Genomic DNA, 24,019 nt, shown 5'->3' on the forward strand with positions numbered 1-24,019 from the left:
CACGTCTTATTCTTTGCTTCTGCCTTGTAAAAAACTGCTAAACTTATTGTGCTTCATGTGACCTACCCCTTACAAAAAGAAGCACAAACACATGCGCTGACAAAAGGGGCAGTGTGCACTGACTAAAGCTTGTGACGTGCTGCGAAGACGAACAGTTTTAAATACTATGCGCTGGAGTGTGAAGACGAGCTAGTTGGCTCGTACTCATGGCAAAAAAGGTGCGAAGAAAATCAACGGAAGATGATTTCGTGTTCGTCTCTTTCTAGTCTTCCGTTAAGCTTCTTTACGCTGTTTTTTGCCATGCCTATGTGCTAATGGAGCCCCTAAAATCACAAAAACTGAGTGCATGCATCTAATATTTCTTAAAAAAATGTTTTCAAGAGTCCTTGAAGAGTACTTACTGTCAGCGTATTGAGGAGATTCAAGAGAAGCCTATCCTGGAAAGTGAGAAAATCAATCTTAGCATTGCGACTCAAGGGCACCCTGGCTGCACCTGTTAATAGAAGGGAACAGCGGGGAACCAAGGAGGGGAACAATAGCAAGCTCTATTTGCTTTATCGCAGGCATATCGACAATAAGTGGGGTTGTTGTAAACATTTTTTTACCTTCCGGGCAAGCGGATTATCTTGATGTCCAGTATTTATGTTATGACGCGTGCCCTAATTATCAGGAGCAACAAAGTCGCACACAGCTACAAGCCATGCCTGTCGAGCATACCAAATGCGCATATCAGGAACATTATCGATAGCCCGGTACTGCCTATCAGCGTTATAACGTGAACGTAAATAAACAGCGCTAAGCTTTTGGAAGTGTCACCGACCCACTTATTCGAACTATGATACTTCACTGTAAAATTTTCGGCCGATTTCTCGTACACCTATGCAATGTACGCTCATACTTTTGCAGACCTAGCGTATGTTTCGTCTTTTCCTTCTTCTTCCTGTGTTAAAGATCACTAGATGTATGACTTCCTTATTAAACCCCTACTTTGCCCAAGACTGGCGACGACTGGAACCCCCTCCCCCCCTTTATGGCCAGCATTCTTCAGCCAGGATCGCTCAAAATGGAGCTTACTTCATGTGTATAAATTGCTATTTAATACTCTCTGTAACTCCTGCGGGCTTTGAGGGTGTTTAAATAAATAAAATACCTAATATAATATTGCAGTTCAGTATCACATTGGGTCTGACCGCACTGACTCCCCACGGCTGGGACAAGCCCTCGCTCCCCTTTTACCGATCAACGGTGCTCGTCGCTGCTGCAGAGTATCCCGCCTCGCACCGGACTCTTTGTTGCTGCAGCATAAATGCGCTGAGGTTTCGACAGGGTCAGCCAGAGCATTAAGACAGGTGAACGGGTCAGCCAGCGTAGTGGATAAACGATTTCTCAGAAACTGACCAAGTCGGCCCCTGGTTTTACAGGAGAGCCCTTTTAAGGACTGTGTCACAAAACCAGCCCTTCTGAGCTTTGCGCTCGCAAAAGCACCCACCAACCCGAATAGGCGTTTTCCGCACGTATCGCTGCACAGGAGGACCGCGTCACTACATTGAAGAAGGTTTTTGGTATGCAGCGTCGACAACATGATCACAGGATTACAAGAAGCGGCCAGAAGCATACGCAAATAATGGCCTCCGAGAAGAACTTCAAGCATCAGCGGTCTCAACACCCACAGCGCGTGCCCTTATTTGGAGCAGCTCACGTACAGTTTTGGGACCACAGCAGATCTCGACAAGCGATACCACGGCAACGCTGGCCCTTAAAATAACTCTACCTCGTAAGAATACACGTGACCTCGCCCCAGGCGCAACTTTTGAACCCAAAGCAAAGCTCTGCAGGCTTGGACGGTTCTCACGCGACCCTGCCCTCCATCTCCCGTTTTGTTGCGCGTGTCCCTTACGTTCTATCAGCGAAAAGTAACCGTGCGTAAATGCCAGTAAGCAGGCAGCAACTGCCAAACTTCGCAGCAGTGACGCCATAACCGCGGATGCAACAGTCCACCAAAACATTACGACGATGCGGTGTCGCTGCCACGAGCGGGGCCCTCCCTTGTGCGGGGGCAGCTTAACGCGCTCCGCAATGTTCCCTTCAATCCACGGCGCAAGGCTCCTCGGTTTCAGGCAGTAACTCGCCTAAACACCTAGCCCCCGCCACCAACCACTGGTCTAACATTGTGGGGTAGCATCAGTACGGACGGACAATACAATAACTTTATTCGACTATCGCTCGCATCATGCAAGGCACCCCTCACATGCTGTCATTTAACGACATCTCTCGCGTATTACGCAGACACTGGCCGGACCCCCCTTGATAGATGGCAGCCAGTATGTTAACGATGCAGAAGGACGGTAGATGTGTGGAGTGTTCAAAGTTGCTTACTTGCGTTGTTTTCCTATCCTTGGAACACCATCGCTGCGTTGCTTTCATGTCTCTAATTAGACCACGCTAAACACCCGAAAATGTGGCGGTTATCGGTCGTAAGTCCACTAACTTGCCGTCTTAATTTCAGTTTTTCTTCCGCAATGCTCGGATAAAATTCTTATAGGTAGAAATATCGTTAACTATCCCGAAAAAACTACAAAAAAACGTGTTATAGACCTGTTTTCCTGTTAAACAAATCAACCCTTTCTGTAACTGTGTGAGACTGTACGACCTCCCCCAGGGTAGATAAGAACTAGTCGACGAATTATTCACCCTACCTTTACGTGACGTGCCGCGCTTTAGGATACTCGGTTTCTCTATAAAGCGGAATATAAAAATCGCTCTTTATGAATTTATACCCGGCGGGCCTGACCACTTCTGGTCACCCGACTCTCTCAAGTTATATTCGACGAGGGTTAATATTCTAAGCACTCCTTCACACTGTCTCTATTCCCCAAAAACCCCTGCCTCGTACACAAGACTTCTTTCAAGAGCTTTCAGCCGCTCACCCAGCTTTAGAGGTACGCTTTACTTTGATACTTTTGGATAAAACCATACGCCAACTTGCCAGCTGCCTTCAGAGAAAACGCATTAGAACCAGTTTGTACAGTGATGACACAAGTGTTCGAGTGATTCAGTGAAAAAAGTAACATTGAATTATAGGTTTGGTTTCTCGCTTTTATTCCAATGACCGTTATATGTTATGCTTTGAGTTCGTAATGTCTTGAAGTTCTGTTGCATGTAAATCTTAGAAGGTTTTTTAGTTGATACCAACGTTCAAGTTTACTACAAAGGCTTCCCCGTATCATTACTCATAACAACACAATTTAAGTATAGAAGTTGAATTAATTAAAATACCCTACTTGTTTGTTGGTGTATGTACATAGTATAAATGTGCGAAAAGCTAAAACGCCAGTCTGTTCTACACTTCGGTGCACGTTAAAGATCCCAGGTGGTCAAAATTATTCCTGCGCTCTCCACTACGGCACGCCTCATCACCTGTGCAACGTCGGCGAGTTACACCTCATAATCACTCAGCCATTGAACAATCTAAATGTCGCCATGGTAGGCGCAGTCTATCGCAATATTGTGCTAGGCTTGGAGTGAAGTGAATTGTTTGCATGTCATTTACTTGATTTCTCTATGCGTATTTTTGTTTGACACGAGTCCTCGCACCCGAAGCTCATTGAGTTTAAGCAGTCGCCGACTCTTTATTTATTTGGTGATGGTGGTCGTTTGATAGTTTCGCAATTCTGTGCAAGAAGCGCGGTGCAAGGGCCTCTTGCACAGTGCTGAAAAATAGATATTGATTTTGCACAGTTGTAAAACCGTTTCAATCCGTTGTCTATAGAAGAAGCATAGGCTCATCTAGACGTAATCAATGAACGCCTAAGGTGAGCGTAGTTTGAAATCTCGTTCATGCTGCAATTGTATGCGTTCCAAACTCGTTCATTCCACAGTTTTATGCGCGCCAAACTCGTCCACGCTACCGTTTCACGCGTGCCAAACCTGTACCGTTCGCCAGGGAAAACAAACAGATTCTGAAGTGGTAATTTTACCTGCAGAAATACTAACCTTCCTGGATTTATGGCTACGATGATATTTAACGAAGGCAAAACACCTCGAAAACATCAGTACACACCAAACCCAAGGTGGCATCCTTGCTGGAGTGATCTTGGGCTATTGTATAAAATTTAGGTTTCTTTCCTCCGTGTCAGCCCCGGTGCTGCGAAATTTTCGGCGAAGGTTGCATACCGACTCGTCGACCACATGGATCCGACGCAAGTAATTGCAGTTACTTCCTCACACCATACACCCTCTTTATGCATCGCGCCACTGCCATACTATACCAAAGCGGAAACGCCGCAGGTGAATAGCTTCTAAACACTGAGAGGAAAAGTTTAAAATCCATTGCCTCAGCACGAACAGGTATCGCTTGTTCGGTATTGAACTGCTGTCCCTGTAAAGAAGTATTGATTTGCTGTCTCTTAGAGGCAGTTTTAGAGATTCTTGTAGGAGGTTTCAAACAGAAAGCATATTCTTGATCGGAAAGTGGGACAATTTTATCATACCCCATTACCCAGTTGATACTACTTGTGTAACTGGTAGCGTTACATATAAGCACAGTTGTTTCACATACCGTCGCAGGCTGTCCGTTTTAACAGAGGAGGAGCGTCTGGTTCAGGCACTGAAACACAACGAAAGGTTTGATGAGGGAAAGACGAGAAGAAACCACTGAGAAATAAAAATGGGGTTTTTAATCACATCTGTTTTTAAGCGACACAACTCACGCGAACAGGGCCATTACTTTTTTCACTTTTTAGCTTGAAAGGCTTCTAGGACTCTTTTTATGACGACACAGCAGATTGCTTCGTCGTTCACCGAGTATATAAATTACGGCTTGTAATGTAAGCAGGAAAAATGTACCATCATTACTTCGGGCTGCCACTCACCTTAAAATGCAGAAGATCTTTTAATTTATGCTTAACCTTGCAGCGAGAACCTTGCAAAGGTTTCTCTACGGGACGTCAGCATGTCTTTGCTAACTTCGAGGTGTCTCCGATAAGTAATCATCAGTCACAAATCAAGCAGACGGCGCGATAGAACCAACACATCGCGTGCGTATACAGCTCGACGTAACGTAGATGTTCATCCAGAACCGTGTGTTAAAAAGAAGGCCCGATTGGGCTTGTTTATGGAGCAGAACTGGTTAAATCTTTGGCGCGTTATATACATTTGGAGAGGCATAAATCAATCAGTGAACGGAAGAGGTCAGCTCCGCTCTTAGTGTTGCTGGCGAAGCATGGTAGGCATTGTGGGTTCACAACCCTCTGTTAATGAACGATGTGTGCCTGCGCTTTTGTCTGTTATCTAAGGAACGAAATACGTGCTTTCGCCATTTAGCCGAAACAAACAAGAAAGTTTGTGTTATTTCCTGCTGCGAATTCGACATCTGCGCGATACCCCAGTGCTTTCGGTGATGATTTGTCAATCGTTCGGCCGCCTCTGCCGGCTGGTGAAGCGCACGTGTGGAGGATTGGTCAGTGCATGGAAAAAGCGGGAACATCGGTTCGGGTCGTTGCAAGGTGGATAGCGATGGCTACGGAAGTGACATTACGAATCAACGCATTCATCCGTGGTTAAAATCCATGAAGCTAGCAGACTTGCTAGTGCTGAACCGTCACCTCTCTAACTGCGACAAAGACGCGGCTACCTCTTTCTTGCTAGCTCAGCATTCTCTTGATGAGGAGCCAACACAGACCGGGCAGCACTTCCCCCTCATGGCGTATCTATACTCGGGTACAATTTAAGAACGGCAGTAGCTCATGCAGTGTATCGAACCGCCGAGGCGACGTACTCGTAACCTCAGCGTGCACGCGCGTTTTGAAAGGTTGCTATTAAGGCGTGACATCGTCTGCTTTTCGTACGCAATTTGTCTCTCGTCGCTGCTGTAATTTATAAGCGGATTAAGTCCAAAAACGCAAAAAAACGGTTTTGTCACGCTCAACGTACACTCATTGACGCACTGACTGCGCCGCGCGGAGGAAAAGCCCCCCGCGGTGAGGAGTCAACTTCTCTCGTCTTTTTTCCTCCTACAAGAGGAAGAGAGAGAGGGGGGGAGGAAGAGAGACGGCGACGTACGGAAGCGTATTCCCGCTTCCCTGGGCTGTGGATGTTGCTGTCACGCGTCTCCCTGTGCACGCTGAGACTGAAATAAAACGCTAACGCCAAATCACAAATGCATAGGAACAACAGCTGTCGGTTGACTAAAAAGTTTAACGCGAGTTATGGGAATAGTTGGTTGATAAGAGATCGAGTGGCTGGCTGTGTGCGTTTACAGATGTGACTTTAAAAAAAATTGCAACTTGACCTCGACGGCTCCTGATATCACTGTCAGGTTGAAGTTGAAGTACTTTCAGGATTTTGTAGCGAATTATTCATTATGCGGAGACAGAGAACATTGTTCAGGTTTTCATGGCAGCGGCGTTTTCAAGGGCTTGTTCTGTCTTTCCAGGAAGCCTCAATGGGCCTTGCGATGGCGTTGAGGGGCTGGGTAGGCATACCGTTACTTACATCTGGCGATACTACATAAAACAGAGAGCCCGGCACGAACGGCGAAGCCATCGCGATGATCGTCGACGGACGGTATTTGTTTGAGCTTGCCTGTAATGTCACCGCTTCAGAACCATTCATGACATGCCATCTAAGGCATATCGCCGTACGGGCCTCAGGGTGACCACCCGCCAGATGCCACGGCTTGAGGCACAAGTACATCTTTCGCCAAAACATCGTACGGACACGTGTCATGTGCGGTGTGTTCCTAGGCAAGGAATTGGACTGGCAACGGCAGGAATTTTTGGTGATGCTGTGCTCAGTTGAGCGTTTTGGCATAAATGCTTCCTCCGTCATTGTGCTTTAACAATCAAAACCGTTTTCATGAGAGCAATATGGTTAAAACGCAACACTTTCGCCCGTACTACCTGAGGAAAAGAACAGTTCAAAATCCAAGCTGCTACGACCCTGTCCGAATGTAATAAACGTCGGATTCATGACGCGAGGAACCCAGGTTCAAATCCGACCACGGGAAGTATTTATACAGACGACAGTCTTTCTTGGGCTAACTAAACCCAGATATTTTGGTCTGTATGTCTGTCTGTCGCTCGTTTCAGTCACCCGGCCATAGTGAAATAAATTATATGGAATAGTCTTATATACTCAAAGCGGATTCTAGATGTCGAAGTCTGGTTTATATGTTCATACTTCTCAACATTGTTGAACAAGAACAAGTCATTACGCAAATATAAGGCACAAAATCAATACATGAATGATATTTGCAGTGTTCCTTTATAAAACTTTTATAGATACTTGATTTTTACGAAATGAAATACTGCATCTGCTGCAAAAAAATCACATGGCCGCCTGCGGTCGCCCGCACCACTATACCTTGTGGCGGCATTTTAAGAAATCAAGCGGCAACAGTTACGAAAGGTTCCAGTAGATAGGTTACACAATCTGCTTGGAACGCACGTGAGCTAACGTGGTTCTTAAACGTTGAAGTAGGGCGCCTCGATTTACGCACGCTTCGATTCACGCGCGATTCACCCAGCCTTGAGCAGTGTAACGCAGTAAATTTAAATTGACTTGAGCAAACCTTAAGCGTGTTTACTAAGGGTGAAGCGCGACGCAAGAGGGCCAACATGAGAGGAAAACGGGAAAGCGAAGGGAGGCATTTACTTGGCAAATGCCTACTTGGCAAATGCAAAAGACTATCGTCTTTTGTCGACATGTTCGAAGAAAGGAGCAGATACACGGCCAATATTTTTACTTTTGCGGCGATTGATGTGCCTTCGTTTGTCATCACCATCGTTTTTTAAAATGATGATGATGTTGCTATTGGTTTCCCCTTTGTAGCGGGGTGATGACATGTCATCTTACCAAAAAGGACTGATATACCTATGTTTTATACTCTTGGTTAATTACTAGCGCTGCTTAGGGCCGGCACAGAAAGCTTATTAGGTACAAAATACTTTTTTTCTGTTACAGGTGGCAACTGTCCTAGGCAATATTCCCCTGTCTGTTTTCGTCCACCAGCATTCTAATCTTCTTTTCGTCCCCTCGACAGCTTTGAAGTTAACTTCCTCGGTGATACCCCTAAATCCTAGGGCTTCTGGAAGCTGAATATTTCCCTCGTGTAGATTTGGATGGATGCCCTCACATTCTAACACAATGGGCCGCATAGTTTCTGTTTCTTTTCAGCGAACAACGCATACCCCATCATTTTGTGAATACATCCCACAAAGTTCTTCGCCAGCAACCTGCTCTAGCCTCAAAAAGCAAAGCCCTGCCCTGGGAATTAGCGTAGAAATTTTCCTTTCCGATATTCAATTTCTCAGCCCTGTAAATCTCTAACGAAGTTTTAGCTTCCAGTTTATCTCTTCATTTATTCGTTTAAATTCGCCTTGCCCTTTTTTTGGTTACCTTTGCTGTTGTTGATGCTCCACTGTTCTTTCCGTATTTCGTCGTTAGCCTTCTAGTCTTCCTTAACCACTGCGTGTCCACGCTTTTCAAGCATAGGTAACTAAAATCATAGATGACCACCTTCGTTGATCCATTGCTCTCAATCTCATCTCCAAACATATGTTACTCTGTGCTTCTCTAACATAAAACGACGCCCAGCTCATATCTCCGTGCACTGCTTCACTGGTTCTTTTCCAATGCGCGCCTAAGGCCACACGTCCTTTCGTTCTCTGGTTCTCTTCAAGGCCTGATAGAACGTCTTATTTTAGGCAGAGTACAGCATTCGCAAATGTGAGACCCGGAACCATTACTTCTTTCCACTACTTTATATTTGTTATACCCGCACAGAGCTCTACGCTTCAATATAGCTGCGTTTCGCTTTCCTTTAAGCTTAAGTTACTCCTCGTGAGTTCTTAAGTGGTTATCGCCTTCGGTTAGCCACACTCCCAAATATTTATATTTATTCATTATAGGTAATTCGCCTTGCTGGATAGATACTGGGTCAGTGATAGCGTCATTGAAAACAATTATTCCTGATTTTTCTGCACTAAACTGTCACCCGAGGTCGGTGGCTTCCTGTCTGCTAATATTTATTACCCGATGCATATCGGTGTAGTTTTCAGCTAAAAGAACGATGCCTGCGTATACCATTGCCGTAATGCGCCGTTGTACCACTACGCCTTGCAGCATATGGGTTAGGCTAAACCCTACTTGACTTTCTTCCAGTTTCTTTTCTAACCCTGCAATGTAAAGCATGAAGAGCATTGGTCTCAAAGGGCATCCCTGTTTCAGTCACTGATGCTTGTTGACCGGCTGGGCGCATTTTTTTCCTTCCCTTGTAAGGTACACTCTATTGCCTTTATAGATTTCTATAAGGAACTGTATTAACTCGTCATCTAATTCCTGGGGTTACAGCTTTCTCTACAGCTGTTCCGTGTTTACGTTGTCATTGCCCCTTTAATGTCCAAGAACGTTATCCATATTGGTCTATTCTGTGCTTCCGCAATTTCAATAGATTGCGTTATCACGAATAAATTGTTCTCCAATCGCCTGTCTCGTCTAAATTCATTCTGCAGTGCTCAAACTATTTTATTTTCTTCCATCCATGCTTGAATTTCTGATTTTATCACATGCATTACAAATCTATACACCACTGACGTTACTGTGAGTGGTCTGTATGAATAAATACTGGCTTTGTGTCCTCTGCCTTGGTATAATAATTTCATCCTCTGGTATTTGTTTCGTTTCTATCACCTCTTGTGTTTGCCTTATGAACGATTCCTTACTTTTAGGTCCAAGCAGGTTTATCAGTTGCATTGGTATTCCGTCCGTGCCCACAGCTGTCTGGGGGAAACCTTTTGCGCTGCTTTTTTCCAATCAAGGTTGCTCAACCCTATTTCCCTTTCCGCAGTCTTGCATTGCTAGGCCGCAAATTGACAGAAAACGATATAAGATAAAGAAAACCGCATGAATGAATGAAAACTCAATCCCGTGTCTTTTTGCAGGCCATGATGATGATCAGTGGCTCTCCCTTTGAATCGGGGCTTCGGTTGTCAGCAACTGACTTGCTGGTTTTATTACGCTTACTTGCCGTACTCCCAGCTAGCCTCCCTCAATTCTCTCCCTCTGCCCTGTTTTAAACTCTCATGGCTCACACCCCCGTTTTTTCTCCCGTCGCTGTTCTAAATTTTCATCCGTATGATTACTCCGCCTGCGTAACCCATACCTTCCCTAATGCTCCTCCACCGTCACTCCAGTGGCCTCTTCGTCATCTCTATGGCCTTAAAGTTGAGGTTCCCCCTCGCCCCAAATCCCAAAGCCTCCGCCAGCGTGTTTCCCCCTCACACCGCGGTTGTCGTATCTCTGTGCAGCCCCTGACAATATGGTCTATAGTTTGCGATCACTGCCGCAGAATGCACATGTTTCATCCTGCTGCCTATAGCTACTCGTGTGCCCCCGGTTTCTGAGGAACCCCGCCCGTGACTCGAAGAGCAATGCACTGCCTCTTGTATTGCCATAGAAACCCTCTTTCTTAATTTCCCGTTTCTCTGCCCTATAAGTCTCCAGGGTTTTTTTCGCTTCTGTTCTCTGTGCCCACTTTGTCGTCTGTGCTGCATTTACCTGCTTTTTAACTGTTGTGTAAACCCCACTTTCCCCTAGGGACTTTCCGAATTGCTTGGTCAGCTGTCCGGTCCTCCGCCTCCATCACGTGTCCCCGCTCCTCATATACAGGTAATTAAACACCGTCGCGGCCCATTTTTTGTCCTCTATGTTACGCTGCGGCGCCCTCTCCTGACTACTTTCGGTACTAACGGCAACTAAAATTCCAACTTGTCATGAGAGGGCGCCACAGCCCTTCTTGGCGGGAGAGTGGGAGCGACGCCACCTGTATCGGGCAGTTTTATGCAGGCGGATTTGCAAAAAGAACACAAACACAATATAATCACAAGAATAACACAAGGGAAACGCTGGCGGACCAGTACTCCGCACTTCGGACAGATTACACGTTTAGTGGAACTGGTTTTTTTTCGTGAGTCGAATTGTCGATTTGTGAGTGCATTTCCTCCAATGTACATATTTACATGTATACTTGTGTGTACATAAGTCTATTGTTTTTGTTATTGTGTAGAAGAAGTTAAAATCGCTGTTTACGGCCCGTGCGTGTTTTGTGGTACATAAATGCCTACGCTCTTGTGTTTTTGTGTAATTAGCGTAGTTTTTTCTGATTTATAGATGGTAGTGCCTAATATTCTGCCTGAGCGAATGTAAGTGGTGTTCATTGTTGGAGTGTAATTATCGTCGTCATTTTCTGTACGAAATAATGCTGCCTGTAGCAATGTAACTAGCGTTTGCTGTACTCAAGAACTGATGCTCAACTGCTTTGGTCTCACAAAGACTGGAAGTATGAAACATAATAAATAAATAAAATAAATGAACTTGCGCCGAAAATAAAGCGGGCACAATTGGTTGGTCTGACTCATGTTACTTGCGCCGGCAACACGTTTGTCAACTTCTGTGAAATCCTAAACGCTTGCAGAGCGTACTCAATAAACACTTCCCGTACTCAGACTAGGGTGTCGCAAAGTACCTCAACCGCAAATGATTGCTCTGTGCCATTCAGATATCTTGAAAACTCTCTCAAGAGATTTTTTCTCCCTTTCCGAGTCTGTTCGACCGCTAACATAACGTCATTGCAGTGGTGTAGCAGCTATTGGCTGGCTTTCCTTCAGTTCCAGCAATGAACGCAATCGACATCCACTATTTGAAAAGAAACCACGAAAGCAAGGCAGAAACGGAAGGCGCACACACTGCGACGAGCAAATCGCGCAGTGCGGCTCCCAGCTGGTGATAACTGTAGGTTTCGCTGTGCTTCCAGACGCGAAGGAAACAGAAGGCCTTTGTCGGATGTGCTGCTGGGTCCTTTAAACTGGCGGCGAAAATATTCGCGATTAAAGCAATGATGCCTCGCCGGTATCTTTACCCGAAAATCTCCCTTCCCTAATATTCAAATCTGCACTAAATATTACCTGCCGCCTCCGTTCAGCCTGTATGGGAACAACTATGAGGTGAACCCAGTTACCTGTTTACAGAGCCAAGGAGAGTGCGCGGCTACCTTGCCTTCGTTGAGGGTGCTGGGAAGGGTGAGGCTGACGGGATCGGTGCAGCTCTGGTTGCCGGAAAGCAGCGTCAGGCGGTTGGGCACCCCGCTGATGGCGCACAGAGGAGCCGTCAAGAAGCCCGTTACCACGGAGAAGAGCGAGGCTGCAGAAAACCCGTGACGGAAGTACTGTCATTCAGTTGGTGTCTATGCAGAAACTCTAAGGAACTGTCTTGTTTGTACCGTTTCGCCGAAAAGCTGCACAGCGGGACCTGTGCCACTTGAATCACATGGTTCTGTAAAAGGCGGAACAGCACACCCCACAGGTGCTGAATACGAATTACGTTTTGAGACTGGGAAATTCAGTGCTACGAAGTGTGAATTCGTTCGCTCTTTTGTCGCATCACCATGCCTTTTTCTTTACAAAGTGTGCCGTGCACTTGACAGGGCAGCTAAAACGGACGCTGAAAACCTGCACGAAAATTCATTGAACAATTATTCGTGTGTCTTCTATGACTGGTGAACGTCCCGAACTCCTCCACCGCTCTCCCGAGGCTAGTCTATATGCAGACGCTGTACTGCAGCTTTAGAAGCCCCCAAGAAAGCGTTTCTCGCACTCCAACCGAACGCCGTGACAACCGGACTTTGCGTTAGCGGCATTGGCTGCCTGTCGCCCTTTTGGTGTCCACCAGCATCGGCATTACTAGTGTCACTAGATAAGGTATCAGATTGACGCCACTGAGGCACGCAAGCCAGCAACGGCAATCATTTTGTTTTTCATTAGTGCTGCGAGATTGCCGCATACATGGCCTCGCCGCTACCTTAGGCCGGGTCATTTGTTAACAACACTCCCGAAGACGCAGCCAACGGCATCTGAAATGCTGCTGCACGCATTATCTTTGATTCGTGTTCGGAACGACATCACTCGTGCGCAGCCGCAGAGCAAGGAGGGCAACCTAAGCCCATCAGATTGGGCCCACCAAAAACGCACAAATAACAAAATGCCGGCGCCCATAAACCATCTCAGTGTAAACAAATGTCACGTGATGCGGAATGCCCGATGATTCCGGCGGCGGCAGAGAACAATAGGAGGAAAGAGTGGTAACACTCTGTACCCTTATCTAGAGGCACTAGGCGTTCCGTCACTGCATTTCCCATTCCATCATCTTTTGGCGCCCTCTGCTGGCTGCGCACTCCACTAAGCGGTGAGGGGACGCGTCGACAGGGCTTGCGACGGGCAAATTGGAGATGCAGTTGGGGAGCCTTCGACGTGACGTTTTGTTAGAAATCTTGGCAGGGGCGGAGGCCGCGCCCCCTGTGCTAGTGCTTCTGTTCGGTGAAGTTACCCCTTTCTGCACGCGCTCTCTAGTTCACGGCTTTTGAGCGCTGTCTGCGGACCGACTACGAAAAATTGGCCCACATGCCTCGGCTCCAGCTCACGCAATAAAAACTGCAAGAAAATAACACACGCTGAAGCGCAGCTATTCAAGAAAGGACGTTGACGTTACTTTCTACCATTGAGCTACGAGAGCTCTGTATCGGAATGTGCATATGAAGGCTTATTTGAAATACGCCAATGTTTGGATCTTGACAACGTGTCTAGGCCTGGAAACGGCGCCAGCAGTCATGCCTGCGGTAATGGCCTTTTAACAAATTGACAAAGGAAGTTTTTTTTGTGCATGTTTAAAGCAGTGACCACACGCAGAAGCCTGGGCTCTCGACTAAACGCCCAGACGGAATCGCTCCTAAATAGGGCCCGCCTACATCCATACACCCCTCATCGTATCCCTCCCCCCTTTGCAGTACCGGACATCAGTAGAGGCAGTACCGGACATCAGCTCAATGAGAGTGCCACTGCCCTCGTCCTATGCCGTTTGGCAACGTGGCTTCCCGCACCGGCTGCTCCATTTCGATCCTGGCGGCTGCCTCGTGGCGAACAGCCTGGAGCACGGTCGCTCCCGCATACTGACCAGTTCAGTCTCCAGTTTGACCCCTGTCGGTGGTTTTAACCATCGATAACCCGAAACCTCTTGTTGCCAGTCAAGCTAGGTATGAACTCGTCCTGTCTAACAGGGTTTACGAGGCTGTTCACTGAGAACGATGGGACGGGACTACAACTTCCTACCGAATGCTTTAATGGATTCCCGTGCCAGCCTACGAGCAATGCTGCTTTGACATCATGCGCCACTATGGAAGTCGGACAACTGGTCGTTGTAAGGCCCGGACATCGCCACTGCCTGTGCAGCTGCCAGATAGCTCCTAACCAACTTGGCAGCGGCGGGAGTATGTTGAGAAATGAAGATTCGCCGGGAGGGGCCGACAGTAGGGAGGGAGGAAGAAGAGGATCGGATGCGTTCACTGCCTCGCTAGGCGGCTCGATTACCATTTTGGAAGCGAGACGCTGGACTTGTTTCGCTACACCTTGTTTATGAGGAGTCCGCAGAAGCTCGTTAATATAGGAATGGACGCTGCCGTCAACGTTGCGTAATTATACTAAATATGCAAATTGGCATAAAACTCACGCTTGCCTTTCGAAAACCAATGAAAGGCCTACATTATGAGCAGAAGGAAAATAAATAATGTCGTCATAACTAAATACCAGCAGCCATTATTTTCCAATTACGCGAATTTAAAAATTACCTTTCTAATTTCCAGCGGCCCAGTTGTGGCTGCAAGCTTTTTGAGATACAATGGATGGCGCGATATCAGATATTTGAACAAAAGAAGTAGCTTGAAATTACATTTAGGCCCTAACAAACTACCTAAACGCTAAAGAAGCCACCTAACGTCAACAATATTGTAAGTACATCTGACGCTCTCCTGTTACTTCTGGCTTTCGCAAGGAAAGTATCATCATCATTACCAGCCTATCTACGATCACTGCAGGGCAAAGGCCTGTCTCATTATTCTCCAATTACCCGGGTCCTGTGCCAACTGTGACCAAATTATCCCCGCAAACTTCTTCATCTCATCTGCCCATCTAACTTTCTGCCGCCCCCTACAACGCTTGCCTTCTCTAGGGATTCACTCTGTTAACCGTAATGACCAATGGTTATCTTGCCTTCGCATTACATTCCCTGCCCACGTCCATTTCTTTTTCTTAATTTCTACTAATATGTCCTTAACACGCGTTCGTTCCCTGAACCACTCCGCTCTCTTCTTTTGCCTTAATGTTACACCTATCATTTTCCGCTCCATTTCCCGCTGAGTCGTTCTCAATTGAAGTTGAACCCTCTTAGTGAGCCTCCAAATTTATGCCCCGTATGTGAATACCGGTAAGATGCAGCTGTCATACAATTTCTTCTTCAGGGACAATGGTAAGCTGAAATTCCTTATCTGATAATGCCTCCCAAAGACATTCCACCACGTTCTTATCCTTCTAATTATCTCTCCCTCGTGGCTAAGATCCGGGGTCACAACTTGGCCTAAGTACATATATTCGCTTACCACTTGCACTGCTTCGCCACCTATCTCAAACAGCTCTGCTTTCCCAAGGTCATTGATCACTTCTTTATTTTTGTGCATAATAATGTTCAGGCCCAAGGTTCTACTCTGTTTGTCCTGCGCGCTTAGCATGCTTTGCAACTCGTCCGGCGAGTTACCTAGCAAGGAAACGTCATCAGCTAATCTGAGGATACTGAGGTATTCTCCAGTAGCCGTTACTCCCACCCGTTCCCAATCCAACGTTCTTAATACTTCTTGTAAACATGCTGTGAATAACATTAGAGACATTGTGTCACGTTGTCTGACGCCCTTCTTTATAGGTATTTTACTGCTCTCCTTATGGAAGATGATGATGGCTGTGGACCCATCGTAGATATCTTCTAGTATTCTTTCATAATGGTCATCAAATTTTGGTTGGAAAATGCCTAAATGACTGCTAGGGTTTCGACTGTGTCAAATGCTTTCTCATAATCTACGAAGTTATACATACTCAGTATACTCAGTATATACTCAGTATACTCAGCGCACTTATCTATCACCCGATTGATTGTGTGAATATGGTTCATTGTTAAATAACCTTTACGGAACCCTGCTTGTTCTTTAGGTTGAGTGAAATCTAAGGTCGCAGAAATTCTGTTAGCGATTACGTTGGGAAGTACCTTGTAGACCAATGACAGTAAGCTGATCGGCCTGTAATCGGCCTGTGCTAGGGCCATTACTTTTTCTTTTTTTTGTAACGTCCTTGTTAATCTTACAAAAAAACCGGTCCAAATACGTCTTTTTGCAGACGACTGCAGGTCTTTTTGATGAAATTAATAGCACCGAGGACCAGTGTGCGTTAACTCGGCGTTTGAAAACGTGGTTTCTTGGAGCAAAACATCTAAACAGAATAGTACACCTTCGTGTGAATAGAAAGAAACAATCCTCAGAATTTTCTTATTGTACTTGTGAGCAACCCCTAAAGCAAGTACCTACTTTCTCTAACACAAATATCGCGGCGTAAAGTTAACCAGTACCTTAAGTTGGAACCCTCACATTACTGCCATAAGCGCTGCCTCTTGCCCTAAGCTTTGTTTATTGCGACACAAACTCAAGGACACTCCCCCACAACTTGAATACTTAGCTTATACTCAAGTCATTAGACCGAAACGTGAATACGCTTGCATTATTTGAGATACACACAAGAAAACCAATATCGATTGCCTCGAGAGAATTCAAAGAAGAGCCGTCCGCTTTATTTGTGGTATGTACGGGCGAACAGACTCCGTTTCTACCCTGATAGAAAAACATGGTATCCCACGTTTAGAATCCCAACGTAAATCATTCCGGCTAAAGTTTCTTTATCTGTTAGTTAACTCGAGTTAGTTAGCCCTTACTTGATTCCAAAACCTACATAAGTCTCCTGGCCACACGGTGAGGTCATCATTTACATGCCCTTGCCCTAATGCCTTAACTCCATAATTTGACAAAACTCAGTCCATGTTCGCCGCGGGGCCCGACACCGCGGCGAACATGGACTTACGCTCCTGTTTTGCACAGGTATGCGTCGTCGCCTGGTTTCTGCTAACGACGGCTGCTGCGGGCGGGACGTCCATCGGACAAGCAGCGAACGTGCGGCCGGTGTACCTGCCAACGGAGACGCTCGTCACCCGGACAGAGGCGGATCGGCCCGGCTGGTTTGCCTACCCGCTACGTTTAGAGCAACCTGCTCCGCTCAGCTGGCAACCTGGTACATCGGAGGCGCCACCGGCGATGTTATTTAAACACCCGCCGCTCGCCGCCGCAATGGGGCCCGACACCGCGGCGAACATGGATTTACGCTCCTATTTTGCACAGGTTGGTTACCTTCACGATGCTTTATGCTTTAAGAGCTCTAACAGGTGCCTGTTAGCTGTGTCATGCCCCACCGAATATTGCTGTGAACTGTCACGTAGAAGTGTTGTTAATTTCTTGTTTCTCGTAAATCACGCGTTCTTTCTTCGTCTACTCCTGATAGTTTCCGGTGACATCGAAGTGAACCCTGGACCGATTAATAGATGTGACTCATGTACGCAAAGAGACTTGTCTGAATGCTCAGCTATTCTTGAAACGGTACGACGCATCGAGAACAACCAATACCAGGAACTGTCAAACTTCCGCCAATGGCAGTGCCTTGTGAACTTGCAGCTTGAAACGCTAGAAGAACGGTTGGGTCACGTAATGCATGCAGAATCATCTGCCTTTCCCGGTCTACCATCGTCACAAAGTATGAACATGAACACCAATTCATTAGACATAACACGAGAAATTGTCTCGCTAAAAGCAGCCGCAGACGGTGCTGAAAGCCGTTTACGTCGAAATAATCTCCTGTTTTATGGTATACCAGATGCCCAGTCCGAAACGTGGACACAATCGGAGGTAAAAGTGCTGTCACTTTGTTCAGAGCTGCTGGGTATAACAGTTGACAAGCAGAAAATTGAAAGGGCACACAGAATTGGCCGCTTTCAAGCGAACAAGAGTCGCCCTATCGTGGTAAAATTCAATCACTTCAAGGACAAACAATCCATTCTTGCCTCCGGAATTAAACTAAAGAGTACCGATTTCGCCTTGCGCGAAGATTTTTCAGCATCTGTACGCCTAGCGCGGAAAAAGCTTCTTGAGTTTGCTAAGGAAAACAAATCCCCCTATCAATTAAGATATGATAAACTGTTACTTGGGAAAAATTGGGAAAAACTGCTACGTGTATGATTCGGCGTTTAATACAATTGCCATGCCTGACAGCTAGCTATATGGCAGCGCCCGTCGTAAAATGCCTGTCCAGCTAAAGAAAACCGCAGTTCGCAGGGACGCTTGCCAACTAACGGAGCTCAACATCCTAGTAATTAACTGCCGCAGCATAAAGAATAAACGAGATGCTCTTTCTAATTTTATCATCGCTACGCATGCCGATATTGTTGTTGGCACAGAATCATGGTTAGACGATACCATAAGCAATGCTGAAGTGTTTCCGTCAGGTTTCGAAATTTACCGGCACGACCGTGACGTTCATGGTGGAGGTGTATTTCTTCTCGTCGACAAATCCATCCCTAGCGTGCCAGCAGATCTGTGCGACGATAACTGCGAAAGCGTGTGGTGCAAAATCATCTTACATAATGGCGAGCATCTTACAATAGAGTCTTTTTATCGCAGCCCCAGTTCAAGTTCACTGGTACCATTCCGGTCCTTATCAAACGCACTGCAAAACGTAAATACTAATCTCTTTCTCGGTGGTGACTTTAACATGCTTCGCGTTCAGTGGATCAACAAATCTCTACTTTTATCTGCCCAGTCTGCTCTTTCCGATGAATTCAGCAACATGATAGCAATGCATGGTCTTTACCAATTCGTTGATTTCCCTACCAGAAGAACCCCCGAAAGCAGCTCTATACTCGACTTGGTTTTTTCAAATTCCGAAGCCTTAGTTCAATCTATTACAGCAATCCCTGGCATCAGTGACCACGACGGAGTCCTTGCTAAAGTTTCATGCAACCGGCCGCAAAAAACCATATCTCAACCGCGCAAAGTGTACAGCTTTGAGAAGGGCGATTACACTACGATTAGTCATAGCTTATATGAGCAGTACGATGATTTCCTTGAAGCCTCATTAACTTTTAGCGTAGATGAACTATGGGAGCGGTTCAGAACTAGATTCTTAGCACTTATAGACGAACACATTCCATCAAAAATTTTGTCTGGTACCCAACGTAAAAATAAACCCTGGTTCACGCGTGAGATTAAGCTTCTGCTCAACAAGAAAACGCATATCTTCAAGAGATACGTCAACAACAGGAACGAAGAAATTTTCAAAAGCCTCGAAATAATTTCCTACGAAATAACGAAGAAAATAAAGTGTGCCAAAGATAAATTTTATTCTTCCTTAAGCGAAAAGCTTAAACGCAGTCCTAAAGAATTATGGAAGTGTGTAAAACAAAGCGGAAAGGAGGAAGAAACTATTCCCCCGTTGTCTACCGGCCAAGGATTTATAACTAATGACGTTGTTAAAGCCAATCACTTTAACAAATACTTTCAATCAGTCTTTTCCACCCCCCTAGCGGGTGCACCTAGTGCAGAAAGTTCCCAGTGCCATCTACCGGCTATGCCAGATATAGATGTAACTTATAATGGGATATTAAAACTTCTTCAAGAACTGAAACCTCATTCCGCGCCCGGTCCTGACGCGATACCCTATCTAGTTTTGAAAAACTGCGCAGCCACGGTGGCTAAATTGCTTGCCCTGATATTCGGATTATCTATGACTACGTGTCAGTTGCCCTTACAGTGGATATCTGCTAACGTCGTACCTATTCATAAAAGCGGACCCCGTTGCCAGGCGCCCAATTACAGACCCATATCGTTGACGAGCGTGTGTTGCAAAATCCTTGAACACATTATTTATTCGAACATATTCCATCACTTGCAGGTAAATAATTTCTTTATGAACTACCAACATGGTTTCCGAGCTGGGCATTCCTGCACAACTCAATTAGTAGAATTCTGTCATGACATTTTTTCTTCATTTGATTCAGGTACACAAGTAGACTGTGTATTTTTAGACTTTCAAAAGGCATTTGATGTAGTGTCTCACTCTCACTTGCTTCATAAATTATGTTATCTTGGTCTCCCGGACAATGTGCTTGGTTGGGTGCGCACATATCTTTCAAATCGTTCCCAAAAGGTTATCATTAATGGCTTTGAATCAGAACCCGTTCCCGTCACCTCAGGAGTCCCGCAAGGGTCCGTCCTCGGCCTCCTGCTGTTTATAATTTTTATTAATGATATAGGTGCAAACGTTTCATCTAACCTACGGCTATACGCTGATGATTGTGTATTGTATAGGGACATTAACAATCCGAATGACGCTGCTCAATTACAGTTGGATTTAAACCGTATTGTCAACTGGTGTACAAATGGAATATGAAACTGAACGTCTCAAAATGTCACTGCATGCGTTTTAGCCGAAAACGGTAGAATACAATAACTACTTACCTTTTACAGACGGAAAGCATTGCATTTTCAGATCATGTTAAGTACCTTGGCCTCACATTCTCATCCAACCTGACCTGGTCCAAACACACTGAAACCGTAACAATGCAAGCTGGCCGTGTTCTAAATTTTATTAGAAGAAATTTCAAAAATGCACCACAGGACGTAAAAGAGACTTTGTACAAAACTAATGTGCGTCCAATACTAGAATACGCTGCTGCTGCGTGGGATCCGGACACCAAGGTACTAATTAATAAACTAGAAGCTATTCAAAACCGTGCTGCCCGCTTTGTCACTGTTCCTTCGGTAAAAATACCAGTGTTTCCGCAATAAAAAAGGCACTGTCTTGGGACTGTTTGCAAACTCGCCGCACAGTATGCCGCCTGCTATTCCTCAACCAGATAACTAACGGAAAAACAGGTATTAACCGCCAGACTTATCTGAAACCGCCCGATTACGTATCAAAAAGTAGAGACAACAGCAAAAAGATTAGAGAAATTCATTGCCGCACCTCGCTTTTTAAATCATCTTTTTTTCCACGCACAATTGGCGATTGGAATAAGCTTCCAGAAAACATCGTTTCCGCATCTGCCGTTACATTTGACACAGCTCTAAGGGATTATGTGCGTGGTGAAAGTGAAAAGAGCGTTTCTTGAATTGCCGCGATGGTGTTCCTGTCAATTATTTGTATTGGTTTTTTCTGTATTTGTATTTGTTTTTAGAGAATGTCGATTTTTTCCGTCGTCTTTCGTCTTGTTTTCCTGTTCTTTTTTTTTCACGCACGTGTTGCCGTTTGATGTTGTACAATGCTCTTGTTGATTTGCTCTTGTACAATGGAAAATAATCTTGTACAATGCTCTTGTACAATGCTCTTGTTCTAGAATGCCTCTGTTGATTTTTATTCCTGTATATCACGAGATTCATGATTACATTTGTCCACTGAATTTTTTTTCTTATGTATCTCCTACAACAATGCCCTCTGGGCGAATGTAGTAAGCTGAATAAAGAATAATAAATAAAAAAAATCTTCTGAAATTTTCGTTTTTTTCACGCATGATCTCTGACTGGAAGCTCTTCTGTCGAGAGATTCTACTGACAGGCATGTCACCTTTGTGATGTGACCATGATTTGAACTTATCTTCTCCAGTGTTATAATGTGTCCTTGCATTGTTTTCTCACAGGGAATTTTCCTCTCCCTCTTTTTTGTTAAAAATGTAATTGATGTAATTTTAATGTAATTAATTGTTGTATCTCTGTGATGTTTGACTTGGTTGCCATTTGTTTGTGCTCTTTATTGCCTGTACCACTCCTACTCGGGTTTTATCCCTGAGCATTTTGTAAATAAATATTGTGCACAGAAATGCACTAAACAGTGTCCTTGTTAGAAATATTCATAGGTAATAGTTAGTAAATAAATTGTTTACAAATCACTTTTTCCCACTGCCATTGTGGGAAAAAGTGGCCTAACGTCAGCGAAAAACCTGGACGCTGGGCTGGTAGCACGCTTAAACTGATCAACATTCTCAGCCGGAAGCTCTCACGCCAACATTCTCAGCGACGGTAGCGTAGTAGGCCTGTGTTAAGAAACGGTGTTAAAAACCGTTGAAGCTCGTCTTGCTGCCTCAGTTCACCTTGAGTGCTTGGAGAGCCTAAATTACGAATGCAGCAGATGCCCTCAAAAACGCTGCTTCGATGGCTTACTTACGCTATCGCGTCGTGCGTCTAAGAGCTAAACTTAGATGCTCTCTGAAACTTGTGTTTCAGCATCGACACGCATATAACAAATAAATGGCATCAAAAACAATTAGTCACTTCTATCAGAGGAGGAGGTGGACGAGAAAAAAAACTTTTTTTTTTTTGAGACGATGAGAGAGAAACGTTAAGTGGGTGGCACATTTTCATCTCAGAAAGCCGCGGGCTGCTGCTGCTGTTCGGGCCCGATCGATCAGCAATTGTTGGTCCTCGAGCCACGAGCTGGCCAGGCGGCTCTTCCAGTGTTCTGGGGGGGGGCTAGTACAGGGTTTGGGTGGTGGGACATACCCATACGAGGCGGCACGTGGATACCGGTACGTCGCAGAAAGGACAGTTGTAGGGGTATATTGACTGGGGTCTTATAAAAATCGTCGGTTTGAAATCGTCGCCCCATGTGTCCATCTGGGAGACTTAGTGACGGGTGCGGAAGACGTTCTCTTGCCTAGATCGGTAGCTGTTCCGCCGGATTTCAGCGTATTGAATTTGAATGGGAGGGCGGATGCGGGACGGTGCAGAGCCTTCCTCTCCCTGCGGCAATCGTGGGCAACTCTGTGATCCGGCTCATTTACGCCAAGCGAAAGGTGACCGGTGGTGCGTATTAGGATTTTTGGGCTATTTCAGGTCTAAGAAAAAATTGCATCAGAAATATCTATTTTACTGCACTGTATGCAACAATATGCGTGCTTTTTTTAAAACCCACTAGCGAGTGTAGCGAAATAAAACAAGCGCTCATTCATTGCGTGTCCGTGGGTTGTGCTTGCCTTGCTAGCTTACTGCCTTTTGGGGTGAACAGTCCTCGTTTGGCCCTTTCCTGGCTTTTAAAGCAGTCTGCGGGGCCTGACCGGGCTTCGCCGGGCTCACAAAGGAAAGCTTCTTGCTCGGGCCGGGGACCTGATTTAAACGTCGGGTCGTGCGGACCTCTAGCTCTACTGGAGTCCCTTAAACGAGTGGGTACTTACACAGTACGATGAAGCTCAAGCCGAAGTTGATGAAGTCGAGCAGAGCCGCCACTAAGCCCAGCAAACTGGTGTTGCCCAGAGTGGTGACCAGGCGCTGCCACGGAGAAGCAAAACAAAAGTGCACTTGTTTTTCCACATGCGGAAGCCACTACGTTTGCTCGACACTTAGTACAATGCGTCTTTAAGGGATATTGATGTGCACCCTTTCCCTTCCATGCGTTATTTGTGGCCGTAAAGGGATACATTCTACGGTTTTGAAGTTTTTATGTATAGCGAAGGACATAACAGCATTGGTCTCCGATGATTCGCATATATAGGCTGTCACCTTGTTCCTGCGTTTTCATTATTTTTGCGCCGGGGTTTAGGCGGACCCACGTGATTACATTTCTATAGGACTTACTAATTCGCGACGCACTGGCTTTAAAATTCAAAACCCCCGTGCGTCAGTACGAAACGTTTTACTGATCCATAGAAATGTGCCTAACAGCCTAGTTTTTCTCATTTTACGTGTGAGTATACTGCGGCAGGGATCGGGAAACCACAGAGGATATTGTCACAGATTGCATGGAGATACGACCGCGGAGACGCCACGGGGCAGCGAGGTTGACGGAGGCTTCGGGGTGTGGTGTGATGGGGAGCCATGGAGAGGACGAAGAGGGCGGCTCGAGGGATGGTAGAAGAAAAGTAGGAAAAAGAGGGGCCCATGGGAGGAGTAAGAAAAAGGATCAGAATTTAAAAACACCGGTGGGAGGAAAAAACAAATGCGCAAGTGCAGGAAAAGGAGCGGAAGGAAAGACGGGAGTTTAAAACCGGCGATGGGGGCACAGCG

General features: G+C 45.7%; 2 protein-coding genes across 8 annotated transcripts in view; one reads left to right on the plus strand and one right to left on the minus strand.

Annotated features, from left to right (window-relative positions):
• LOC144158373 (uncharacterized) overlaps window positions 1–24,019 on the plus strand; it is a 641,189-nt gene that overhangs the window by 474,852 nt on the left and 142,318 nt on the right. The gene's annotated exons all lie outside the window — the stretch shown is intronic.
• The window catches only part of LOC144158371 (uncharacterized), a 46,118-nt gene that overhangs the window by 13,202 nt on the left and 8,897 nt on the right, over window positions 1–24,019 (minus strand). For 2 of the 3 annotated variants that reach the window (XM_077689223.1, XM_077689222.1), the window contains exons 5-8: window positions 23,191–23,284; window positions 12,017–12,198; window positions 4,559–4,606; window positions 402–437 (exon numbers count right to left, since the gene is read on the minus strand). In XM_077689223.1, the coding sequence (XP_077545349.1) occupies window positions 4,577–4,606; window positions 12,017–12,198; window positions 23,191–23,284 (306 nt within the window). In that variant the 3' untranslated portion in view covers window positions 402–437; window positions 4,559–4,576. The remainder of the gene's footprint in view (window positions 1–401; window positions 438–4,558; window positions 4,607–12,016; window positions 12,199–23,190; window positions 23,285–24,019) is intronic. The other variant, XM_077689224.1, reaches the window with a different exon arrangement.

The sequence above is a fragment of the Haemaphysalis longicornis genome, unplaced genomic scaffold (assembly GCF_048455015.1).
Source record: "Haemaphysalis longicornis isolate Haplotype H1 unplaced genomic scaffold, Haemaphysalis longicornis Haplotype H1 scaffold_10, whole genome shotgun sequence".
Taxonomy (NCBI): domain Eukaryota; kingdom Metazoa; phylum Arthropoda; class Arachnida; order Ixodida; family Ixodidae; genus Haemaphysalis; species Haemaphysalis longicornis.